We start from the raw sequence: 19,277 nt of genomic DNA on the forward strand, positions 1-19,277 counted from the left end.
ACCAGAAACCATGACCCCTAATTCCAAAGTGTCTTGGAGCAAAAGAAGTCTCTTTCTCAGAGGTTGGGATTCTCCGTCAGAGTTGTCCATGGGGCCATTTTCTCAGATGATGCTCCCTTATGATGTAAGAATTTGCATGTCACAATTTTTACTCTTTTCTAGGTCACATCCCTGTGGGAACCTTATAAAAACTAGATTTTCCCCCAGAAAAATATAGTTGGAACATACAAACATTTGCATATCATTTTAGGGTGTTCATGAACCCCCCTAACGTCCATCCATGGACTCCAGTTTAAAAACACCTGGCCTAGAGGACATCTGAAACAACAGAGGTTGTCCTGCAAGTCTGATTTTACACTTCATAAAGAAACATGGGCCGGGACCGGTTTGGCTCAATGGATAGAGCGTCGGCTTGGGGACTGAAGGGTCCCGGGTTCGATTCCGGTCAAGGGCATGTACCTTGGTTGCGGGCATATCCCCAGTAGGGGGCGTGCAAGAGGCAGCTGATCGTTGACTCTCTCATCGATGTTTCTAACTCTCTATCTCTCTCCCTTCCTCTCTGTATAAAAATCAATAAAAATATATTTAAAAAAAAAAAAAAAGAAACATGGGCCCGACTCACATGGCTCAGTGGTTGAGCATTGACCTATGAACCTGGAGGTCATGGTTCCATTCCCAGTCAGGGCACATGCCCAGGTTGTGGGCTCAATCCCAATTGGAGGGCCTGCAGGAGGCAGCCTATCAATGATTCTCTCTCATCATTGATGTTTCTATCTCTCTCCTCTTCCTTCCCTTCTGAAATCAATAAAAATATATTTTAAAAAAAGAAATATGGTAGCTTATGATTGTTCAATTATAGTTACCTTTTAAGTTTTCAGTATGATATAGGAAAACAGTGGTGTGCTAGCCCAAAACAACGAAGAACCTTCAGCCTATGGTATTTACATTGGTTTTTGAAATATATACCCCTGATTAAAATTAGGCCCTGTCCTTAACTGCTGAGAGACTATGGATAAATTATGCCTTAGGCTGTTGTTTCATCTTTATGCCATGGGGTTAGATTAGATCAGTGGTTCCCACTCTGACTACAGTATTATAACCTCTGGGGAGCAGGCCAGTGATTTTAACCTACAGGCAGGGCTGGAAACCACTGGATTAGATGATGTCTGAGTTATCTTCTACCTCTGCAATTAGACCCTCGGGGGAGGCGGTTAATCACATAACTGTTAGCTTGATATAGCAGCTTCCTCCAGGGCTGTTCTGAATAACTATGTTGTTAATCCCTTGCCCCAGATAATGTACAATAAATAAAAATGAACTAATGAGAGCTCACTATACTTTTTTCTCCCTGTAGGAAGTAAAATGAAATTTCTGCAGAAGAAATGAAATCTCCCACTGCTGTCTCATCCTAAATAGGACAGAAAGTGCCAAAGAAAATATTTGTCCAAGAGTCAGGATGCCCTGAAGTATTCTACAAAACCCTTGAAAGCTGAGAAGGTTACAGAGCGGGCCAGAGTCTTGGAGGAGGAGTCTCCTGCTGCTGCTTTGTAATCGCTGGAGAACTGTCGGGAGTCACGTGGAACCAATGCTCTCTTCACTCTGCCTCTGGTTGTTTTTAAGTGGCCTTTTCTACTCAATTCTTGGGCTCATTCTTTGTGTGTTGTGCTTAGGCTATAAAGGCACTTGTCTTTTATCAGGGAAAGACTTGGTGTTGCATTTTTTAAAAAGCAGCTCAAAGAGGAGCACAATGAGAGAAATGCTGAGTTCAAGGTACTAGGGAGGCATGACAGAAGTGGCCAACACTAGCCCTCCACACACAGCTCTCATCACTGAGACACACAGCACCTTCAAGCCTATGGGCTGTTCTTTGTCCAGTGTTCCGTCGAGGGGAATCTCACTTATTGGGAGCCCTATTGTCAGTCCCGTAATTGAGTACCTTGTAGCAGTAGGCATCTTGCAGCTCCTCCCCCACTCTGTGTGGCACTGGAGTAGCATGTCCCTCTGGGTCAACAGGAAACTTGTTGGAATTATAGCTAATGGGACATGTCCTTCCAAGGACATGAGAGCTACCTTTTATTTTACTTTTTTAGTGTCTACTCCATGCCATGCATACATGTACCACATGTATGTAAGATGACATACATACATGTGGTACATGTATGTATGTCATCTTAGTCTTCAAATCAACTTTTGGAGGTTTTTGCATCTCCATTTTACTAGTGAAGAAACTGGAATTCAAAGGAGTTAAGTAACTTGCCCAAAGTTGTACAGTAGAGCCAGAACTAAAGCCAAAACTGTTAGTTGGTGAACACAGATAAAGTTGGTTAGTCCTGAGATGGAAATTTGAGCTCTATGGGATTGTAGCTATTAAAAAGGTTTTCTTTTAAGCTGAAGTGTACCAGAGCCACTCAGCTCTGAGGATAAGGGCCTTCTAACTATCGATGTCTAGATGAGACTCTATTTAGGTTCTCCTAGGATTGTTGGAATTTTTGCTCTAATTAAATTGGAGTCAGGAATATGAACATTTCCTGGGACAACACCACATAATCACCCCAACCTTTAAGGTCTAAAGCTGCAGTAGTGATTGGAAAGAGGAACTTGTCAGTGAGTTATTACAACAAATGTCACTTTTCTTTCTGATGATGGTTTTAACTGGTATAAAAATATTTATTCAAGCTTAACAAAACCTTACAAGGTTTATGAGGATAGTTTATTGACTTGTACAGTATTAGTTCATCCATTCAGGTATGCATGGATGAACTGAAGCAGACACCAGGTAACCGGTGCTACATAATTACTATAGATGTGGGCCCAGCAAATAGAACTGAGCCTATGTCTTTTTAAAAATGTTTATTAAGCAGCTTACCCCAGTGGGGCTTTTACCGGATCTCTCTCCATTTGGTCTCTTCTGACAATTCAACCCGAGAGATCAATCAGTAACTGGGAACTGTTTGTAAATGGGGGTGGGGTGTTATTGTGGTGGATCCTGGCCATTCCTCTGTGAGGAGACCTTTGCTTTGGGGATGGGGCGTATTTTATCCCTGTAACTGGAGCTGCTTCCTTCCCTTAGGTCTGTTTCATTTTGTTTTTGTAAAGTTTTATGAATGCTGGACATGGTTGTAAAATAATTGTTCAAGATGTGTATAAAACGTTGTTTACAGTTCTTCTAATGAATAAATACAAAATTCCATGGGTCTCTTGGAGAATTTTAAGTAAAATTGCTTAAAATGTAAAGATCTTTTATTTCACTTAAATCTATAGCTAGCACATTTAACAGGTTAAAAGGTAATCCGATGTCACTCTTTCAGATTTGATTCTATATATAGAAAACCCTAAAGACTCCATCAAAAAAAAAAAAACTATTAGAAACAATAAACGAATAAAGTTGCAGGATATAAAAATCAATATACTAAAATCCACTACATAAATGACGATCTGACTAACCCGGCTTAATTATCGTGGACAACATTTTCAGTCACTTGAGAGACAAAAAACTTGGATTTAGATTGCACACAGGGCAAGATATATTCTATTACTGGGTGTCCTAACAACAAAATGATTGGATTTTAAAAATGCCCTGAAAGCAAAAGGACAAAATCTTTAAAAGTTGGGGTTGGTGAGCAGTTACCAATCTCGCCCTGGTGTAGATCAGATTCCTTTTGGTAGGCAGACCCTGAAAGCTGGGGACTGGCGTCCACTTCTAGAATCTGAAAAAACCGCATTTATCCAAAGCGCAGAACCTTAGGGCGCCGAGAATGAAGAGTGGGTACAGCATGAAGTGCCAGGGGAGAGGAGTTTAAGGGGAGGTGGGAGGTTAGAGGAGTAAGCCGAGGTGGGAAACCAGTTTCTCTCTCTCCCCCAAATCCTGCAGCCAGCGCCCACAGAAGTGCCAAAGGATTCCCCTCCCAGATCGCGCCCTGGAGGAAAGCAAAGGTCTCCCTCCTCCACAAACCGCTGCCAGACGGAAGCATAAAAGTGGTGCAGGCCGCCGGACAGGAAATTGAGACGCTCACGTGACGTCACATCCGGCCAAAACAAAACAATGGGGCGGGGCGCGCCATCGGCATCAACAAACTGCGCGTGCGCACCTGACGTAAATCGTGGGCGACGGGCGCAGGCGTATTGAAGTGCGCCTGCGCCTGCGCAGATCAGAAGACGCCTGCGGACTGGAGGATGGCGGGCACGGGGCTGGTGGCCGGGGAGGCCGTGGTGGACGCGCTGCCCTACTTTGACCAGGGCTACGAGGCGCCCGGCGTGCGGGAAGCGGTGAGTGGGGGTCTGGCGGGGGGCCGGGGCTGGGAGCAGCGGCGGGCGGGGTGCGGCCCATCACCGGCCCCGTTCTCGTTCGCAGGCTGCGGCGCTGGTGGAGGAGGAGACCCGCAGATACCGGCCCACCAAGAACTACCTGAGCTACCTGACGGCCCCGGACTACTCCGCGTTTGAGGTGAGTGGTGTCTGGGGCCCCGCATGGGAGTCGGGATTCCCGCGAACCGTTAGTTTGGGTTGAGAGCCTTTCCACGTCCAAGTGAGTTGTAAATCCCGCGGTTAGCACTGCTTGCTTCACTTGCACAGGCGTTACCGCCCACTGAAAGCAGCCAGGTAGGCCCACGCCGGTTTGCCCAGTGGATAGAGCGGACCAAGGGTCCCGGTTGGATCCTGGTCAAGGGCACGGACCTCGGTTGCAGGCCCGGGCCCTGGTCGGGGGGCGTGGAGGCAACCGACCGCTGTGTTCCTTTCACATCGATGTTTCCGTCTTTCCCTCACTTCCGCTCTTCCGGAAAGATCAATGGAAAACTAGCCTCGGCTGAGGATTTTTAAAAACGGCTAGATAGATAAGCCTTCTGTTCTGGGGTTCTTATTCTGAGACCCCCAAACTTTGAGAAGCTCCGAAAGTGCAAAAACTAGTGAGAATGTGTTTCTGAGATTCCTGTGTTAATTCTCAGCGGGGTGGGGTCCTCCATGCTCTGAGGTCCCCTCTGAAGTGAGCGAGGGTTTGAAATGTAGACAAACCTAATGACCTCAGGTCCTGAGCACCACCGGCTGGTGGTAGCCTTTGTATGAAGCCTAGATGTTTGCGGAATGTGAACGAGGCGACCAACCATAATACACGTTTACATATTTTGTACGTAATACACGTTTACATGTTTTGTACGTAATACACGTTTACATATTTTCTACGCCCAAGATATTTAGGGTCTAATGAGCAAAATTAAATGTAAAATGTTACTTTTAATTAATGGATTCTGTTAGGCATTTTAATACATACATGTTTGGGGTTTCCCCCCGTTATAGGTAACCATTTATTTATGAAAGAATTCTATCATTAAAATGCAGTATTTATATTGAAGTAATTTGAAAAAAAAATACCATCTTTTTAAAAATATATTTTATTGATTTTTTTTTTTTTTTTTACAGAGAGAAGGGAGAGGGATAGAGAGTTGGAAACATCAATGAGAGAGAAACATTGATCAGCTGCCTCCTGCACACCTCCTACTGGGGATGTGCCTGCAATTAAGATACATGCCCTTGACCGGAATCTAACCTGGCACCTTTCAGTCTGCAGGCCGATGCTCTATCCATTGAGCAACACCAGTTAGGGCTTGGCTATTTTACCAGTAAGTAGGAGACAGATTTTCCCTACTTACATTATTTTTCCATGGTTTTTCTAAATATTGTTATCCAAATATAGATATTACCACATCGAGAATTAAGTTCAATAATGCTTTCTTAGTAGATTGATTTTTGAAAGTTTCAGAGATTGCATTCCATCACAAACATGTAAATATTCGAATTAGTTTTTAAGCTCGCTAAAATACAACATATGCTTCCTAGCTTTATAATTAGTATTCTGATTATTTAATCCTTTTTATTTTTTTATTTTATTTTTTTTTTTAAATCAATCTTTATTGTTCATATTATTACAAAGGTTCCTCATTTCTTCCCCCCTCCACCAGGTTCCCACCCCACCCTCTGCCCCCTCCCCATCCCCCATTGTCCTCATCCATAGGTGCACAGTTTATGTTCAGTCTCTTCCTCCCTCCCTCTCCCTGATAGTAAATCCCTTTTCAGAAAGTAAATCTGTTACTTAGCATTTTCTCATATCAATAATACCTCCACATGCCCAATGATACACTTCACACAAAAGACATTTTCAAATAGGTCAACCAGCCTCATCCAGGCCCCACCCAAGGCACTCACAGATCAACACCCCAGCGCTATACTAACTCAACACATCCAGATCTAAGCCTTCATCACTTGATTCAGCAGACCCTCAAGTTCCCGCAAAAGTTTCCAGCCATGTCTGAGAGGCAGCCGTGGGCAGGTACAGGCGAGGAGCGAGCTGTTTCGGGCCTGGCTGCTCCGGGCCTGGCCTCTGTTGCTCTGGTTCGTTCCACAACCAGCTGCTCCGGGTCTGGTCACTGCCGCTCCCGACCTAGTTGCTCTGGACTTGGCTGTTGCTGCTACAGGCCTGGCCGCACCCGACCCGGCTGCTCTGGGACTGGTTGCTCCGGTCCCGGCCGCTCCGGGCCTGGCCGCTCCCAGCCTGACAGCCGCTGCTCCGGGCCTGGCTGCTCCCAGCCTGGCAGCCATTGCTCCGGGCCTGGCCGCACCAGACCCGGCTGCTCCGGGCCTGGCCGCTCCCAGCCTGGTAGTCGCTGCTCCGGGCCTGGCCGCTCCCAGCCTGGCAGCCGCTGCTCCGGGCCTGGCCGCACCAGACCCGGCTGCTCCGGGCCTGGCCGCTCCCAGCCTGGCAGCTGCTGCTCCGGGCCTGGCCGCTCCCAGCCTGGCAGTCGCTGCTCCGGGCCTGGCCGCACCAGACCCGGCTGCTCCGGGCCTGGCCGCTCCCAGCCTGGCAGCCGCTGCTCCGGGCCTGGCCGCACCAGACCCGGCTGCTCCGGGCCTGGCCGCTCCCAGCCCGGCAGCCGCTGCTCCGGGTCTGGCCGCTCCCAGCCTGGCAGCTGCTGCTCCGGGCCTGGCCGCTCCCAGCCTGGCAGCCGCTGCTCCTGGCCTGGCCGCACCAGACCCGGCTGCTCCGGGCCTGGCCGCTCCCAGCCTGGCAGCCGCTGCTCCGGGCCTGGCCGCACCAGACCCGGCTGCTCCGGGCCTGGCCGCTCCCAGCCCGGCAGCCGCTGCTCCGGGTCTGGCCGCTCCCAGCCTGGCAGCCGCTGCTCCGGGCCTGGCCGCACCAGACCCGGCTGCTCCGGGCCTGGCCGCTCCCAGCCTGGCAGCCGCTGCTCCGGGCCTGGCCGCTCCCAGCCTGGCAGCCGCTGCTCCTGGCCTGGCCGCACCAGACCCGGCTGCTCCGGGCCTGGCCGCTCCCAGCCTGGCAGCTGCTGCTCTGGGCTTGGCCGCACCAGACCCGGCTGCTCCGGGCCTGGCCGCTCCCAGCCTGGCAGTCGCTGCTCCGGGCCTGGCCGCACCAGACCCGGCTGCTCCGGGCCTGGCCGCTCCCAGCCTGGCAGCTGTTGCTCTGGGCCTGGCCGCTCCCAGCCTGGCAGCCGCTGCTCCAGGCCTGGCCACACCAGACCCAGCTGCTCCGGGCCTGGCCGCTCCCAGCCTGGCAGCTGCTGCTCCGGGCCTGGCCGCTCCCAGCCTGGCAGCCGCTGCTCCTGGCCTGGCCGCTCCCAGCCTGGCAGCTGCTGCTCTGGGCTTGGCCGTACCAGACCCGGCTGCTCCGGGCCTGGCCGCTCCCAGCCTGGCAGTCGCTGCTCCGGGCCTGGCCGCACCAGACCCGGCTGCTCCGGGCCTGGCCGCTCCCAGCCTGGCAGCTGTTGCTCTGGGCCTGGCCGCTCCCAGCCTGGCAGCCGCTGCTCCAGGCCTGGCCACACCAGACCCAGCTGCTCCGGGCCTGGCCGCCGCTGCTCCAGGCCTGGCCGCACCCGACCCGGCTGCTCCGAGCCTGGCCGCTCCCAGCCTGGATGCTCCGTGCTTGGCTACTGCTGTTCCGGGCCTGGCTGCTCACAACCCGGCTGCTCTGGGCCGGGCTTCTCCGGGCCCAGCCACTCCGTGTCTGGGTGTTCCTGGACTGGCCACCCTGGGCTTGGCCGCCTCTGCCTCAGGCCTGGCTGCCACTGCCCCAGGTCTGGCTGCTCCAGTGCTGGCCGTTGATGCTCTTGTTCTGGCTGCTGCTGCTCTGGGGCCTGGCCACTGCTGCTCCGGGCCCAGCTGCCACTGCCTTGTGCCTGGCCACTCTAGGCCTGGTCGCCGCTGTTCCAACATTCTGTCCCTTTTTTCTCTTTTTTTTTCTTTTAAAAAAACAAAACAAAACGCATTTATGTTGCAATGTTGGCTGGTGCGTTGAGTTCTGACTAGTTTTTGATTTTTCAAGATCTTCTTTGTATTCTTTCTTAAGTAATTTTACTATCATTTGCTCTCACTTGATTTCTTCACATTGAGAACTTCTTTGGTTTCTTCCTCCTTGTCCTGGGAGCTCAGCAGGTTGGCCTGTGGCACCCCTTTGTTCTCCGCGGGCTCCCGCGCTGCTCCAGCCTGTTGCCGGGGTCGGCGCCGCCCAGGAAGCAGCCCCCGTCCTTGGCTCCGTTGCCAGCGCTCAGCAGTCGAAGGCTCAGGGGCACCCCCCCCACTGGGGGCCCCGTCGCCCGGCTCCTTGCTGGCGCCCGGCTGGCCGGTGTCCGGCAGGGGCTCCTGCTCCTCGTGGCGTTCCTCCAGTCTGGGGCTTTCTTTCTCCCTCCCACTAGGGGAGTCCAGGATCAGAGTCAACAGACTGTCCTCTGCGCACAGTGTGCGCGACTCCGGGGGCTCGGCCTTTCGCCGCGCTCCCAGGACTCCACCTCACAGCTCCGTCTCCCCCTGCCCGAGCCTGGGTCCCCAGGGACTGGCCCAGACCTGGAGTTCGGGGCGGTCTGGACTGAGGCTCAGAGCTGCCGCCGGAGGCTTTGTTTCTTCCGGCTAGGGTAATCCAGCATCAGAGTCAACATTCAGTCCTCTGCGCGCCATGTGCGCGCGACTCCGGGGGCCCCGCCTTTCGCCGTCCCCCGGGATTGTCTCCCCCTGCCGGAGCCTGGGTCCCCAGGGTCTGGCACATAACTTGGGGCTCAGCGCTGCCGGTTCGGGGGTTCAGCCCAGGCTGGGGGTTCTATTTCCTTCCTGCTAGGGAACGCCAGGCAGCACCCAGCCCTCTCCTCCTCTTCGGCTGCGACCTCTCCGCGCGCGCGTGCGTGCGAGAGCGCAGCATGTCTCCGTACCTTAGGCTTTTTTTCAGCTCCTCTGATTTTCCTTCTGGTTTTCTCCCTCCTTCCTATTGTAGAGTTTTCAGTCAGTCGACTACCTGTAGCTCTGGGCAATGTCCACTCTACATTTTAGTTGTATTCCCTTGAAATTGTTGTGAGCTGCTGCGGCTAGGTGTATACCCGAGCAGCCATCTTGGATCCTCTATTTAATCCTTTTTAATAATAGGATCTGGTAGTGTACTGGGCTTACTCTGTCTTAAAAATAGCCCTGTGAACTGTATGTTTATTATCGCAAATTTTTTAGATGAGAAAACTGCAGCTTAGAGATGCTAACTAATTTGCTCAAGACCTTAACCACTCCGCAAAATGGCTTTGAAATTGCCCTTTAATGCATTTAACAACTGTTGGTGAAGGTTTTTTCTGTACCAGGAAAAGGGGCACAGGAAAGCTAAGGTCTATACTCATGGAGGTTACATTCAAGAGTGTGAGCACAGAAGTAAGTCAGCAAATATTAGATTATTGATAAAGCCGTACAAAGAATTAAAGTAGTTATGTCTTCTTCACCACCGTATCTTTATCATTTAGAACTCTGCCTGGTACACAATGAGCACCGAGATATTTAAAGAGCTTCTAAGGCAGTTGTATGCAGTGAGTGCTTACTAGTGCCAGGCACGCCTAGTGCTTGTTCATAAATCAGCTCCGTGAGAGTTGGCTCAGTCTTTGCAGCGAGTTGAGTTCAGATTCCAGATCTCTCTCAGTGCCATGTGAGTGGGTAAGAGTTCCTACGTTAATGGCTCAGATTGCTGGCTTCATTTTTATAGCTTCTCTCTTATCTCATTGTTGGTGGTTTTCCTTGTCTGTCCCTGCATATCCTCTAGCTAGAATTCCCTATATTTTCTAGATAACTATATTTTCTTAGAGCTTTGTGTAACTCAGCAGTAGTAAGGAAAAAAAAGGTTTTCTCTAATAAGAAATGCTTAATGGAGCCCTAACCAGTTTGGCTCAGTGGATAGAGCGTCAGCCTGCAGACTCAAGGGTTTGATTCTGATCAAGGGCATGTACCTTGGTTGCGGGCACATCCCCAGTAGGGGGTGTGCAGGAGGCAGCTGATCAGTATTTCTCTTCATCGATGTTTCTAACTCTCCCTCCCTCTCCCTTCTCTGTAAAAAAAACACACAAAAAAACAAACAATAAAATATATTTAAAAAGAAAAAGAAAAGAAATGCTTAATGCAAAACTTATAAACCAGGAATATGGGCTGCCGGCAGGCTCCCCCCGGGCCTAATTGTTGAGAAAGTTGCAACCTTTAAAAATGAAATTTCAGTTACACAGTTCTTTATATTCAGTGCTGGAAATATGCAGAACAAATGGAATAAAATATTGATCAAAACATTGGACCCAAAGAAACAGTTATAATTTTTTTGGAAAACAGTAAAATCGTTAGACCATAGCAGAAAACAGGTGTTTTTGTTTGTTTTTGTTTTGTCCATTTCCCCCTTCATTCTTGGAAGAGAGTAAAGTGTAAAAATAGCAGCCAGGACCAAAAGAGAAACTGTAGACTTCGGTTCATAGCCTCACAGCAAATCATTTTATGTCCAAGCCCTCTGTTCCCCACCCCCAACGAATACTTACACCGTGATTCCTGGCACAGGCTTTACTTTACAACTGACTGGTGAATTAAAAATTACAGTCACGTCCAGTCTCCACTTCAGGGCAATTAAGTGGACTGCGGGAAAAGTGGATGTGGCTGAGATTGGAATTGTTTTCAAAGCGCCCAGCTGATTCTAGTCTGCTGCTGGGATGGAGAACCACTGACCTCGGGTATCAGTCCTTTACGTAGGAAGGTGTGCCTGACCTCAGATTCTAAAGAGCAATTAACCCGCTAAGGCTGTGAGAGGGTGATGATCCATTATCACGGATCATACAAAGGACAAGTGAGTAGGTTAGATTCATTATTTGGTGGTTAATTTTAACTTGTTGATATGGTTTTGGAAACAATTCTTTCTCTAATTTCTACCCAACAGACAGACATAATGAGAAATGAATTTGAAAGACTGGCTGCTCGACAACCAATTGAATTGCTCAGTATGAAACGGTAAGTCCTGTTTCTGGAGTCAGCTGGGCTCAGATCATTCTTTACTTTCATCTTAATTTTTTTGTAAAACTACTATAGCCGTGTTAAAACAAACATTGGAAGGGGAAAATCCTTGTCTGTTTATATATTTTTTCCCCATATAGCAGCAGTTCATATAATCTTGTGTTAATGTTTGAAGATAATCCTTTTTTTAACCCTCACCCGAGGATAGGTTTTTTAATTTGGGAGAGAGAGAAAGAAACATCATCCATCAGTTGCCTCCCATACGCTCCCCAGCCAAGGATGGACCCACAATCCAGTCTGTGTGCCCTGCTCGCCTCTATGTGTGGAAGATGCTCCCACCACCTGCAGGGCCCCGGAGGCAGGAGGGTGTGAGGGAGACTCAGTAGGGCGTCCCAGCGCTTTGTCAGGACGGAGGACAGAGTGGTCAGGATGCATTGCATCTAACAGTAAGCATTGCTTTGTGGTGGATCACAGTGTAAAATATTTCTTACTCTCGGTTATAGTCAGAGGTTTGAAAAATGCTACTTCTATAAAGTGGTTTATTTTTTCCTGTGGTATTTTTGTTTCGTTTTGTTTTTAACAAAACAGTGTATTACTTCTTGATCCCAGTTGAATTTCCCTCGTTTTTTGTTTGTTTGTTTGTTTGTTTGTTTTTAAATATATTTTACTGATTTTATACAGAGAGGAAGGGAGAGAGATAGAGAGTTAGAAACATTGATGAGAGAGAGTCATCAATCAGCTGCCTCTTGCACACCCCCTTTTGGGGATATGCCCGCAACCAAGGTACATGCCCTTGACCGGAATCGAACCCAGGACCCTTCAGTCCCCAAGCCGACGCTCTATCCATTGAGCCAAACCGGTCCCGGCAGCCCTCGTTTTTTTTAAAAGAATAATTGCAGTTTTTTCACAGTATCTAGCAATAATATTAAAATGGAAATGAAAACTGTGTAGTAACTCATTGGTAGTAAGCTGAGCTTTATGGAAAGTATTTGCTGGCTCTGTTGGCATTGTAAAAGGCTGGGCAGTGTGAAGAGAATAGAGTGAAGTCCAGTTTTTTTCTATCACGGGGTGGGATGTGTGGGTGGAAGGCGGATGGATCGTAGGTGTGTCTTCCAAAAATGATAGCATGGTTTTTTGTGGCCTTTTTTCCCTTACTACAATACAAACATCTTAATGTTTTAAGTGCTTGTCAGTAACATCATTTAATATATAATATAGCAATCCTTTATATGAATGTATCATAGGTTAGTGAATCTGCTCACATTGATGGGAACAATTTTTTGTAACTATATAATATTGCTAACTCTAACTTGTAAATTGATTGCTTCTTAGGGTAAGTAGGTTTTTTATTAGTGTACGGTCTGCATCTTATCTTCAGTCTTCTGCAGTTTTTATAGCGTGCACAGGCCCGTGAGGCGTTCTGTGGGGAAGAGAAACAGGTTTGGGGGACTGTGAAGTTATATTGTTGTTTAATTTCAGATATGAGCTTCCAGCCCCTTCCTCAGGCCAGAAAAATGACATTACTGCATGGCAGGACTGTGTCAACAACTCTATGGCCCAGTTGGAGCATCAAGCAGTTCGCATTGAGAATCTAGAACTAATGTCACAGCATGGATGCAATGCCTGGAAAGTGTATAACGAGTAAGGAATTGTTGTTTTTCAAAAACCCATTCCACCCACAGCTTTGGGTGTGTGTGTGTGTGTGTGTGAGAGAGAGAGAGAGAGAGAGAGAGAGAGAGAATGTAGGAAGTAGGGTAGAGGAACTGGGATAAAAATAGAGCTGAGCCCTAGCCAGTTTGTACAGTGGTTAGAGCAATGGCCCTGGGACTGAAGGGCTGTAGATTTGATTCTATCAAAGGCAAGTGCCTCGATTGCAGCTTGATCCCTGGGTGTGGTCAGGGCGCTGGCAGGAGGCAGGCAGTCGATGTGACTTTCGTGTCCATCTGAGACCACCTCAGAGTTTGTGCACATAAACCTAACTACCACATTTATTGTATCATATTGTAATAAAATGAGTTCTGAGGTCTGATTTACAAATCACAAGTTAGTAGAATGTAATCCTAACAGGAATTGTTTATACAGTTGATTCTTGTTGGTTGCATGTTATGTTCTATAAAAGTGGTCTTAAGTACTGAATAAGCAAATAGTGTAACATTTCTCCTGGGAAAAATATATACACATGTACTTATAATTAGCTCATCCTGGGAGATTGTATTTTCTTTACTTTTTAAAAGAGAAAACAAAGTTCAGAGTATTGAGTAACTTGTCAGACTTGGAAATTAGACTCCATCCTTCGGTCATCTCTGTATGAGACCTGACTCAAGCAGGCAGAGCCTCTTCTTATTCCACTTCAGCTGGGAACACGAGAATCCACTGGTCAGATTTTTCTGCTCTGAGAATGTCTGCCGAATGATCTAGAGCAGTGGTTGGCAAACTCCGTCAACAGAGCGGCAAACCGTGGCTCGCGAGCCGCATGTGATTTGCCAACCACTGATCTAGAACATTGCAGGTATTGCCTTTGAGGTTACAAATAAATCTGATTGGGTAGGAAAACTCATAAATACAGAATCTGCAAAAATAAGAATTGACTAAATAGAGACCAGGAGAAGCAAAGTGCCTGCAACCCGGACATAATCAGAATCGAACCAGAGACCCTTCAGTTCGCAGGCCAACACTCTGTCCACTGAGCCAAACCAGATAGGGCAATCTTAACTATTTTAAGCAGAAAAATATGACCCTGTATCAGCTAGATCATTTTTAATTGGTTCTATTAGATTTTGATGTACCTCGATCTGATTTTTCTCATTTTCTTCCTTAGAAATCTAGTGCATATGATTGAACATGCACAGAAAGAGCTCCAGAAGTTAAGGTAAAAATTTTTCCTCTTTATTTCAGAATAAAGTTTAGGTAAATCCCTAATTCATAGAGTGAGGAGAAAAAGGAACCAATGGATTATAGTCATATGAGAGTAAACAGCTGATGATCTGCTCTTTGTCTAGCATCCAGTGTTGGGTGTGCCCACCTGGGTGGAGGAGAAATAGATCTGCGGTCTGAAAACCTCTCTGCCAGGTCACTTGCCATTTATAAGTCTGCAGACGTTGAAAAGGAACTTTTAGAAGGAGGGAAAGCTGCAGAATAGCATGCAACGTTATGTAAAAGAAAACCAAAAACACATGTGCACGTACACAGACAGGAAAGAGTCCGAAGGACATCTTCCATACACTGGCCAGCAGTTCTCAGGGAGAAGGAGAAGCACGTGGGAGGAGAACTTTCAGTTTCTAGCCTACGTGTGTGTGTGTGCTTAATTTTTTCACAATCAGGCATGTTTTAAGAAATTTAATTGAAAAATAATTAGAAGAAAGTTAATTTCTGGAATAAGTATGATTTCAAATATCTGTTCTCAACGTATTAAAGATATATTGACTAGCTTTTTTTGGTTGATTTTGGTCAATAGAAGTTAAAATGAAGGTACGTTTTATAAATAACTTTTTCACAGGAAACATATTCAAGATTTAAACTGGCAGCGAAAGAACATGCAACTCACAGCTGGATCTAAGTTAAGAGAAATGGAGTCAAAGTGAGTACCTGCAATTGCATCACGTGTTAAATTGCTTAACAAACTTAAGATCCAGACTCAGTAGTCTGATTCAAACAGTATTCCGATGGATGGCTGCCACAGGTGTCAGCAGTGCTGTCTTCGAACCCTGCTCCTCACTGCCTGCCTCTTCCTGAAGCCTGGGCTTAGAAGACAGTGGAAGAGGGAAACCAAGACCTGCCCGCTGCTGATTGATTCTGTTCTTAGAGGGCCCTGTTTTCAGTGCAGCGTTTCTCTGAATGCATTCTACCTGTTTTTAAAGGGGAAAATTATCTATGTTTTAGCTTTCAGAAGGGAGTTGTAGTACTTTCTTGATAATTTGTTTATGTCTCAGGCCTTTTTATCCTTTGATTATGTATTTTCTTTTTCTTTTTTGTTTATTATTTTTTTTTACTTCAGAGAGAAAGGGAGGAAAAGAGAGAGAGAAACATCAATGATGAGAGAGAATCTTAGATGAGCTGCCTCCTGCACACCCCCACTGGGGATTGGGCCAGCAACTCAGGCATATGCCCTTGACCTATCTTCTCTCTTATCTCTTCAGTTCTTTTGAAATAATTATAAATTCACACACAGTTGTAAGAAATAATGCATCTTAACCAGTGTTGTTTGGTGGCTGCGCATCAACCTATGAGCCAGAAAGTCATGGTTCAATTCCTGGTTCGGGCACAGGCCCGATTGTGGGCTCAATCCTCAGTGTGGGACATGCAGGAGGCAGTCGATCAATGATTCTCATCATTGATGTTTCTATCTCTCCCTCTCCCTTCCTCTCTGAAATCATTAAAAACATTGAAAAGTACATCTGATAAAATCTAAGAGAAATTTTACAATGAATAATCTTTTCTTTATTTTTTTATTCTAGTTGGGTATCCCTGGTCAGTAAGAATTATGAGATTGAAAGGACTATTGTACAATTAGAAAATGAAGTCTTTCAAGTGAAGCAGCAGCTTGGGGAGGCGAACAAAGAAAACATCCGACAAGACTTCTGAAAAGACAGTAAACGGTGGATCGGAGGAAGGCAGGCTGGGCTTTCACAGAAGATGGGGCGCTGCTCTGTGAAGGTCAGCAGCGCCTACAGAAGCCATCAGTTGTGTTTAGAAACCATAAAAAGTGGACTGTGATCTTCTCTTTGTACATTAGCAAGATAAAAAGTTTCAGCTTGGTATTTTTTTACCATAAAAAAGTCTTCAGACTTTCAAAATAGTTATGACTATAGAATATGTCATAGAGTTAATTTTGAGTCACTTGGACCATATTTTATATCCAAGAGATCTTTAATGAAAGTTTCCAACATCTACAAGAAGTTGGAGACTTTTAGTTTTTATATTTTTCAAATAAAGAGAGAGTTCTAAACAAATTCTTGATTCAAGCAAGACTTAAGAAATACAGTGGTGCCCTGGCCGGTGTGGCTCAGGTGGTTGAGTGTTGTCCTGGGCACCAAAGGGTCACGGGTTCCATTCCCAGGCAGGGCCCGCGACTAGGTTGCAACTTTGGTCCCAGGTCGGAATACATATGGGAGGCAGCCGATTGATGTTTCTGTCTCCCTCTCCTTCCCTCTCTCAAAGCAATAAAAACATTTTAAAGAAAAAGAGCGACTCCATGTGTGTCATCTGTTTTCCTCACCATAGGTAAGAATTACATAAAGCTTAATGTGCTCTGAGCATTGTTCTAAGTGCTTTAGGCAGAACTAAACTTACACAAATAAAGTAACTATTTGATTCTCAAAAACCTTAGACAGTAGGCACTATTGTTCCCATACACAAACCTGTAACAGGTGCTGAGTTAACTTGCCCAAGTTTTATCGCTAGAAAGTGCTGTACAGGTTTTGAACCCCAGTCTAGCCCCCAAGTTGTATTCTTACCCACTCTACTTGTGAGGATTTGAAAATACAAGAAAAAATACTTGGAACATATCAAAGTATAGTATTCATGTATAAAGAACTTCACAAGTCAGTACTATATTTCTTTAACATTTTTTAAAGATAGTTTGAGCATCAAATGTAACCTTTTGATTTAAGAATATATATTTTTATTGATTTCAGAGAAGGGAGAAACATCAATGGTAAGAGAATCATTGATTGGCTGCCTTCTTGTACGCCCCCTACTGGGGACAGCCTGCAACCCATGCATGTGCCCTTGAGCAGAATCAAACCTGGGACCCTTCAGTCTGCAGGCCAGCACTCTTATCTGCTGAGCCAAACCAGCTAGGGCATCTTGATGCTTTTAAAAAATTTTATTATTGCCCACGAAATGTTAATTCCACTGTTGCCTAGACCAACAGTGGGTATGCAGGAGGTAGCTGATCGATGTTTCTAACTATCCCTCTTCCTCTCTGTAAAAAATGAATAAAATATATTTTAAAAAATATATATATGAACAGGCAAGCTCTGGCTGGTTTGGCTCAATGGATAGAGCGTCAGCCTGTGGACTGAAGGGTCCCAGGTTCGATTCCAGTGAAGGGCACATGCCTGAGTTGCGCCCTTGATCCCCAATAGGGTGCATGTAAGAGACGGCCAATCAGTGATTTTCATTGATATTTCTCCATCTCTGAAATCAATAAAAATATAGTTTTAAAAAATACATGAACAGGCAATTACCAGACAGGTAGCTGAGACATCTTGATCATGAAAGGCAAAGAAGGAAACAAATGGGAAATGAGAAAGCAGATGGTGCAAGAAGCAAATCTTTTTTTAAATACATCCTTGCCTTGGCCGGTGTTGCTTGGTTGGTTGGAACATTCTGTACACCAGAAGGTTGTGGGTTCGGTTCTCGGTCAGAGCATGTGCAGGAGGCAGTCGATTGATGTTTCTCTCTCTCTCTCTCTCTCTCTCTCTCTCTCTCTCTCTCTCAAATCAATTTTTAAAAAACATGAAAAATATTTTTAAAGGACTCCAAAGTTTCTTACCCCCTGCCAGGTGAGGACAGAATGAGAAGACTGGATTTGAGTGGTAATTCCCCAAGGTAAATGGGGGTGGTGAGTGCCCAGCAGGAGGGTGTTGTGCAGATAAAAGTAACGTATCTATTATACGTCAGACACTCTACGTTGAGATAACCCCTTGGACTTGGCTGGCCCAGTATGATAAGCAGTTCACCCTCCTCCATGATGTTTTTCTTTATAAAGTGGAATAGACCTGTTACATTTATTCTGATGTAATTTTCATAGTGGAGAATTGGGATGTCTTTACTAATGTATTACATACTTGGGCTGGGAAACAGTAATAAAAACAGCTGTAGTGTTTTGGTGAGAGATCAGGGATAAGTAGTTATTAACAGTAGATCAAGATTTGGAGTTTTTAATAACTGTCTTTTTAAATATACACATTCAAGATGATCCCTTTACTGACTGTCCCACTTGGTTGGAATCTTAGGTCTTTTGAGAGGGAATGGGTTAAACCCAGAGCGTACTGTCTCATTGACACGGTAGCAGAGACGACTGTCCCTCTAACGTGTTATCCGCTTCTATGACTATAGAAGTCATAGCTGGGCTAAAACTAATGTCCCAGTTTTCCACCCAGTCATACCATGTGACTAGGTTGTGTCCAGTGAGATAGGAACTGAAGTTGCAAGTCATGCCCTTAATTTCCACATTTTACCAACCAGGACTCTTACCCTGGATTTTGATGACTTATCTAGCAGCACACCATAAGTTACTGTCAAGCTAACATGAGGAGATAAGAAGGCACACAAAGGAAAAGGTACTGTGCTGATGATGTGAACAACGTGCTTAGCATTTACTTAAGTGATGAAACAGTCTTGTCTGTTCACAGTAGCAGAAAATTTACATTTTAATGATATCTGGATACAACAGAGCAATTTATTTTTAAAAACATAGCAATTTATATTCATGAAATGAGATTTTACTGTACAGTAAAAACCATTAACACCAACTGCAATGTTCTGTATTGAGTTAAACTTTTTTCTCAAAACTGATTTTGCACCATCATAAGAAATTAATTACAGAGAATGTCAAACCAATAGAAGAGAATGGGGAAAATAATATTGAATATTAGTTTATATACTAATTGCTGCAGATAGAAATGCTTCTAAAATGAATATCAACATTTTGTGATAACTAAATTTTGTTCATGTGAATACATAGCCCCACTCTGCAGAGCCTATAAATGAAATGGGAAGTACCCCAAATGTCCCATTGCATTTCACAAGTGAAAAGAAGTGCCTTAAATACAATAAGAGAAGGAGGGGTAACACTAATAACTAAACTTATATAGGTTTTAAGTATATAATTCTATAATACATCAACTGTATATTACATTGTGGAAAATAACTTTCTTAAATTGAATTCTGTTAGTGACCTTTTATGTTCAGCTTTTGCTTATAATTATAATTAAATCTTATCCACTCAATAAGCTGACCCTAAGAACATCTACTCAGTCACA

General features: G+C 45.8%; 2 protein-coding genes across 3 annotated transcripts in view; both read left to right on the forward strand.

Moving 5' to 3' along the window:
* Window positions 1-3,195, forward strand: part of DENND2C (DENN domain containing 2C) — a 52,287-nt gene extending 49,092 nt beyond the window's left edge. For both annotated transcript variants that reach the window (XM_084866170.1, XM_084866171.1), the window contains one exon: window positions 1,355-3,195. In XM_084866170.1, coding sequence (XP_084722296.1) covers window positions 1,355-1,386 — 32 coding nt within the window. In that variant the 3' untranslated portion in view covers window positions 1,387-3,195. The remainder of the gene's footprint in view (window positions 1-1,354) is intronic.
* Window positions 3,196-4,114: 919 nt separating this feature from the next.
* Window positions 4,115-16,470, forward strand: BCAS2 (BCAS2 pre-mRNA processing factor). The gene is made up of 7 exons (XM_084866290.1): window positions 4,115-4,266; window positions 4,352-4,444; window positions 11,216-11,286; window positions 12,769-12,930; window positions 14,108-14,158; window positions 14,786-14,866; window positions 15,744-16,470. Exons 1-7 carry the CDS (start codon window positions 4,174-4,176, stop codon window positions 15,868-15,870), a joined length of 678 nt encoding a protein of 225 aa, XP_084722416.1. The 5' UTR covers window positions 4,115-4,173; the 3' UTR covers window positions 15,871-16,470.
* The last annotated feature ends 2,807 nt before the right edge of the window (window positions 16,471-19,277 follow it).

Source organism: Pipistrellus hanaki, assembly GCF_964339955.1.
Source record: "Pipistrellus hanaki genome assembly, chromosome: 18".
NCBI classification, from domain to species: Eukaryota; Metazoa; Chordata; class Mammalia; order Chiroptera; family Vespertilionidae; genus Pipistrellus; species Pipistrellus hanaki.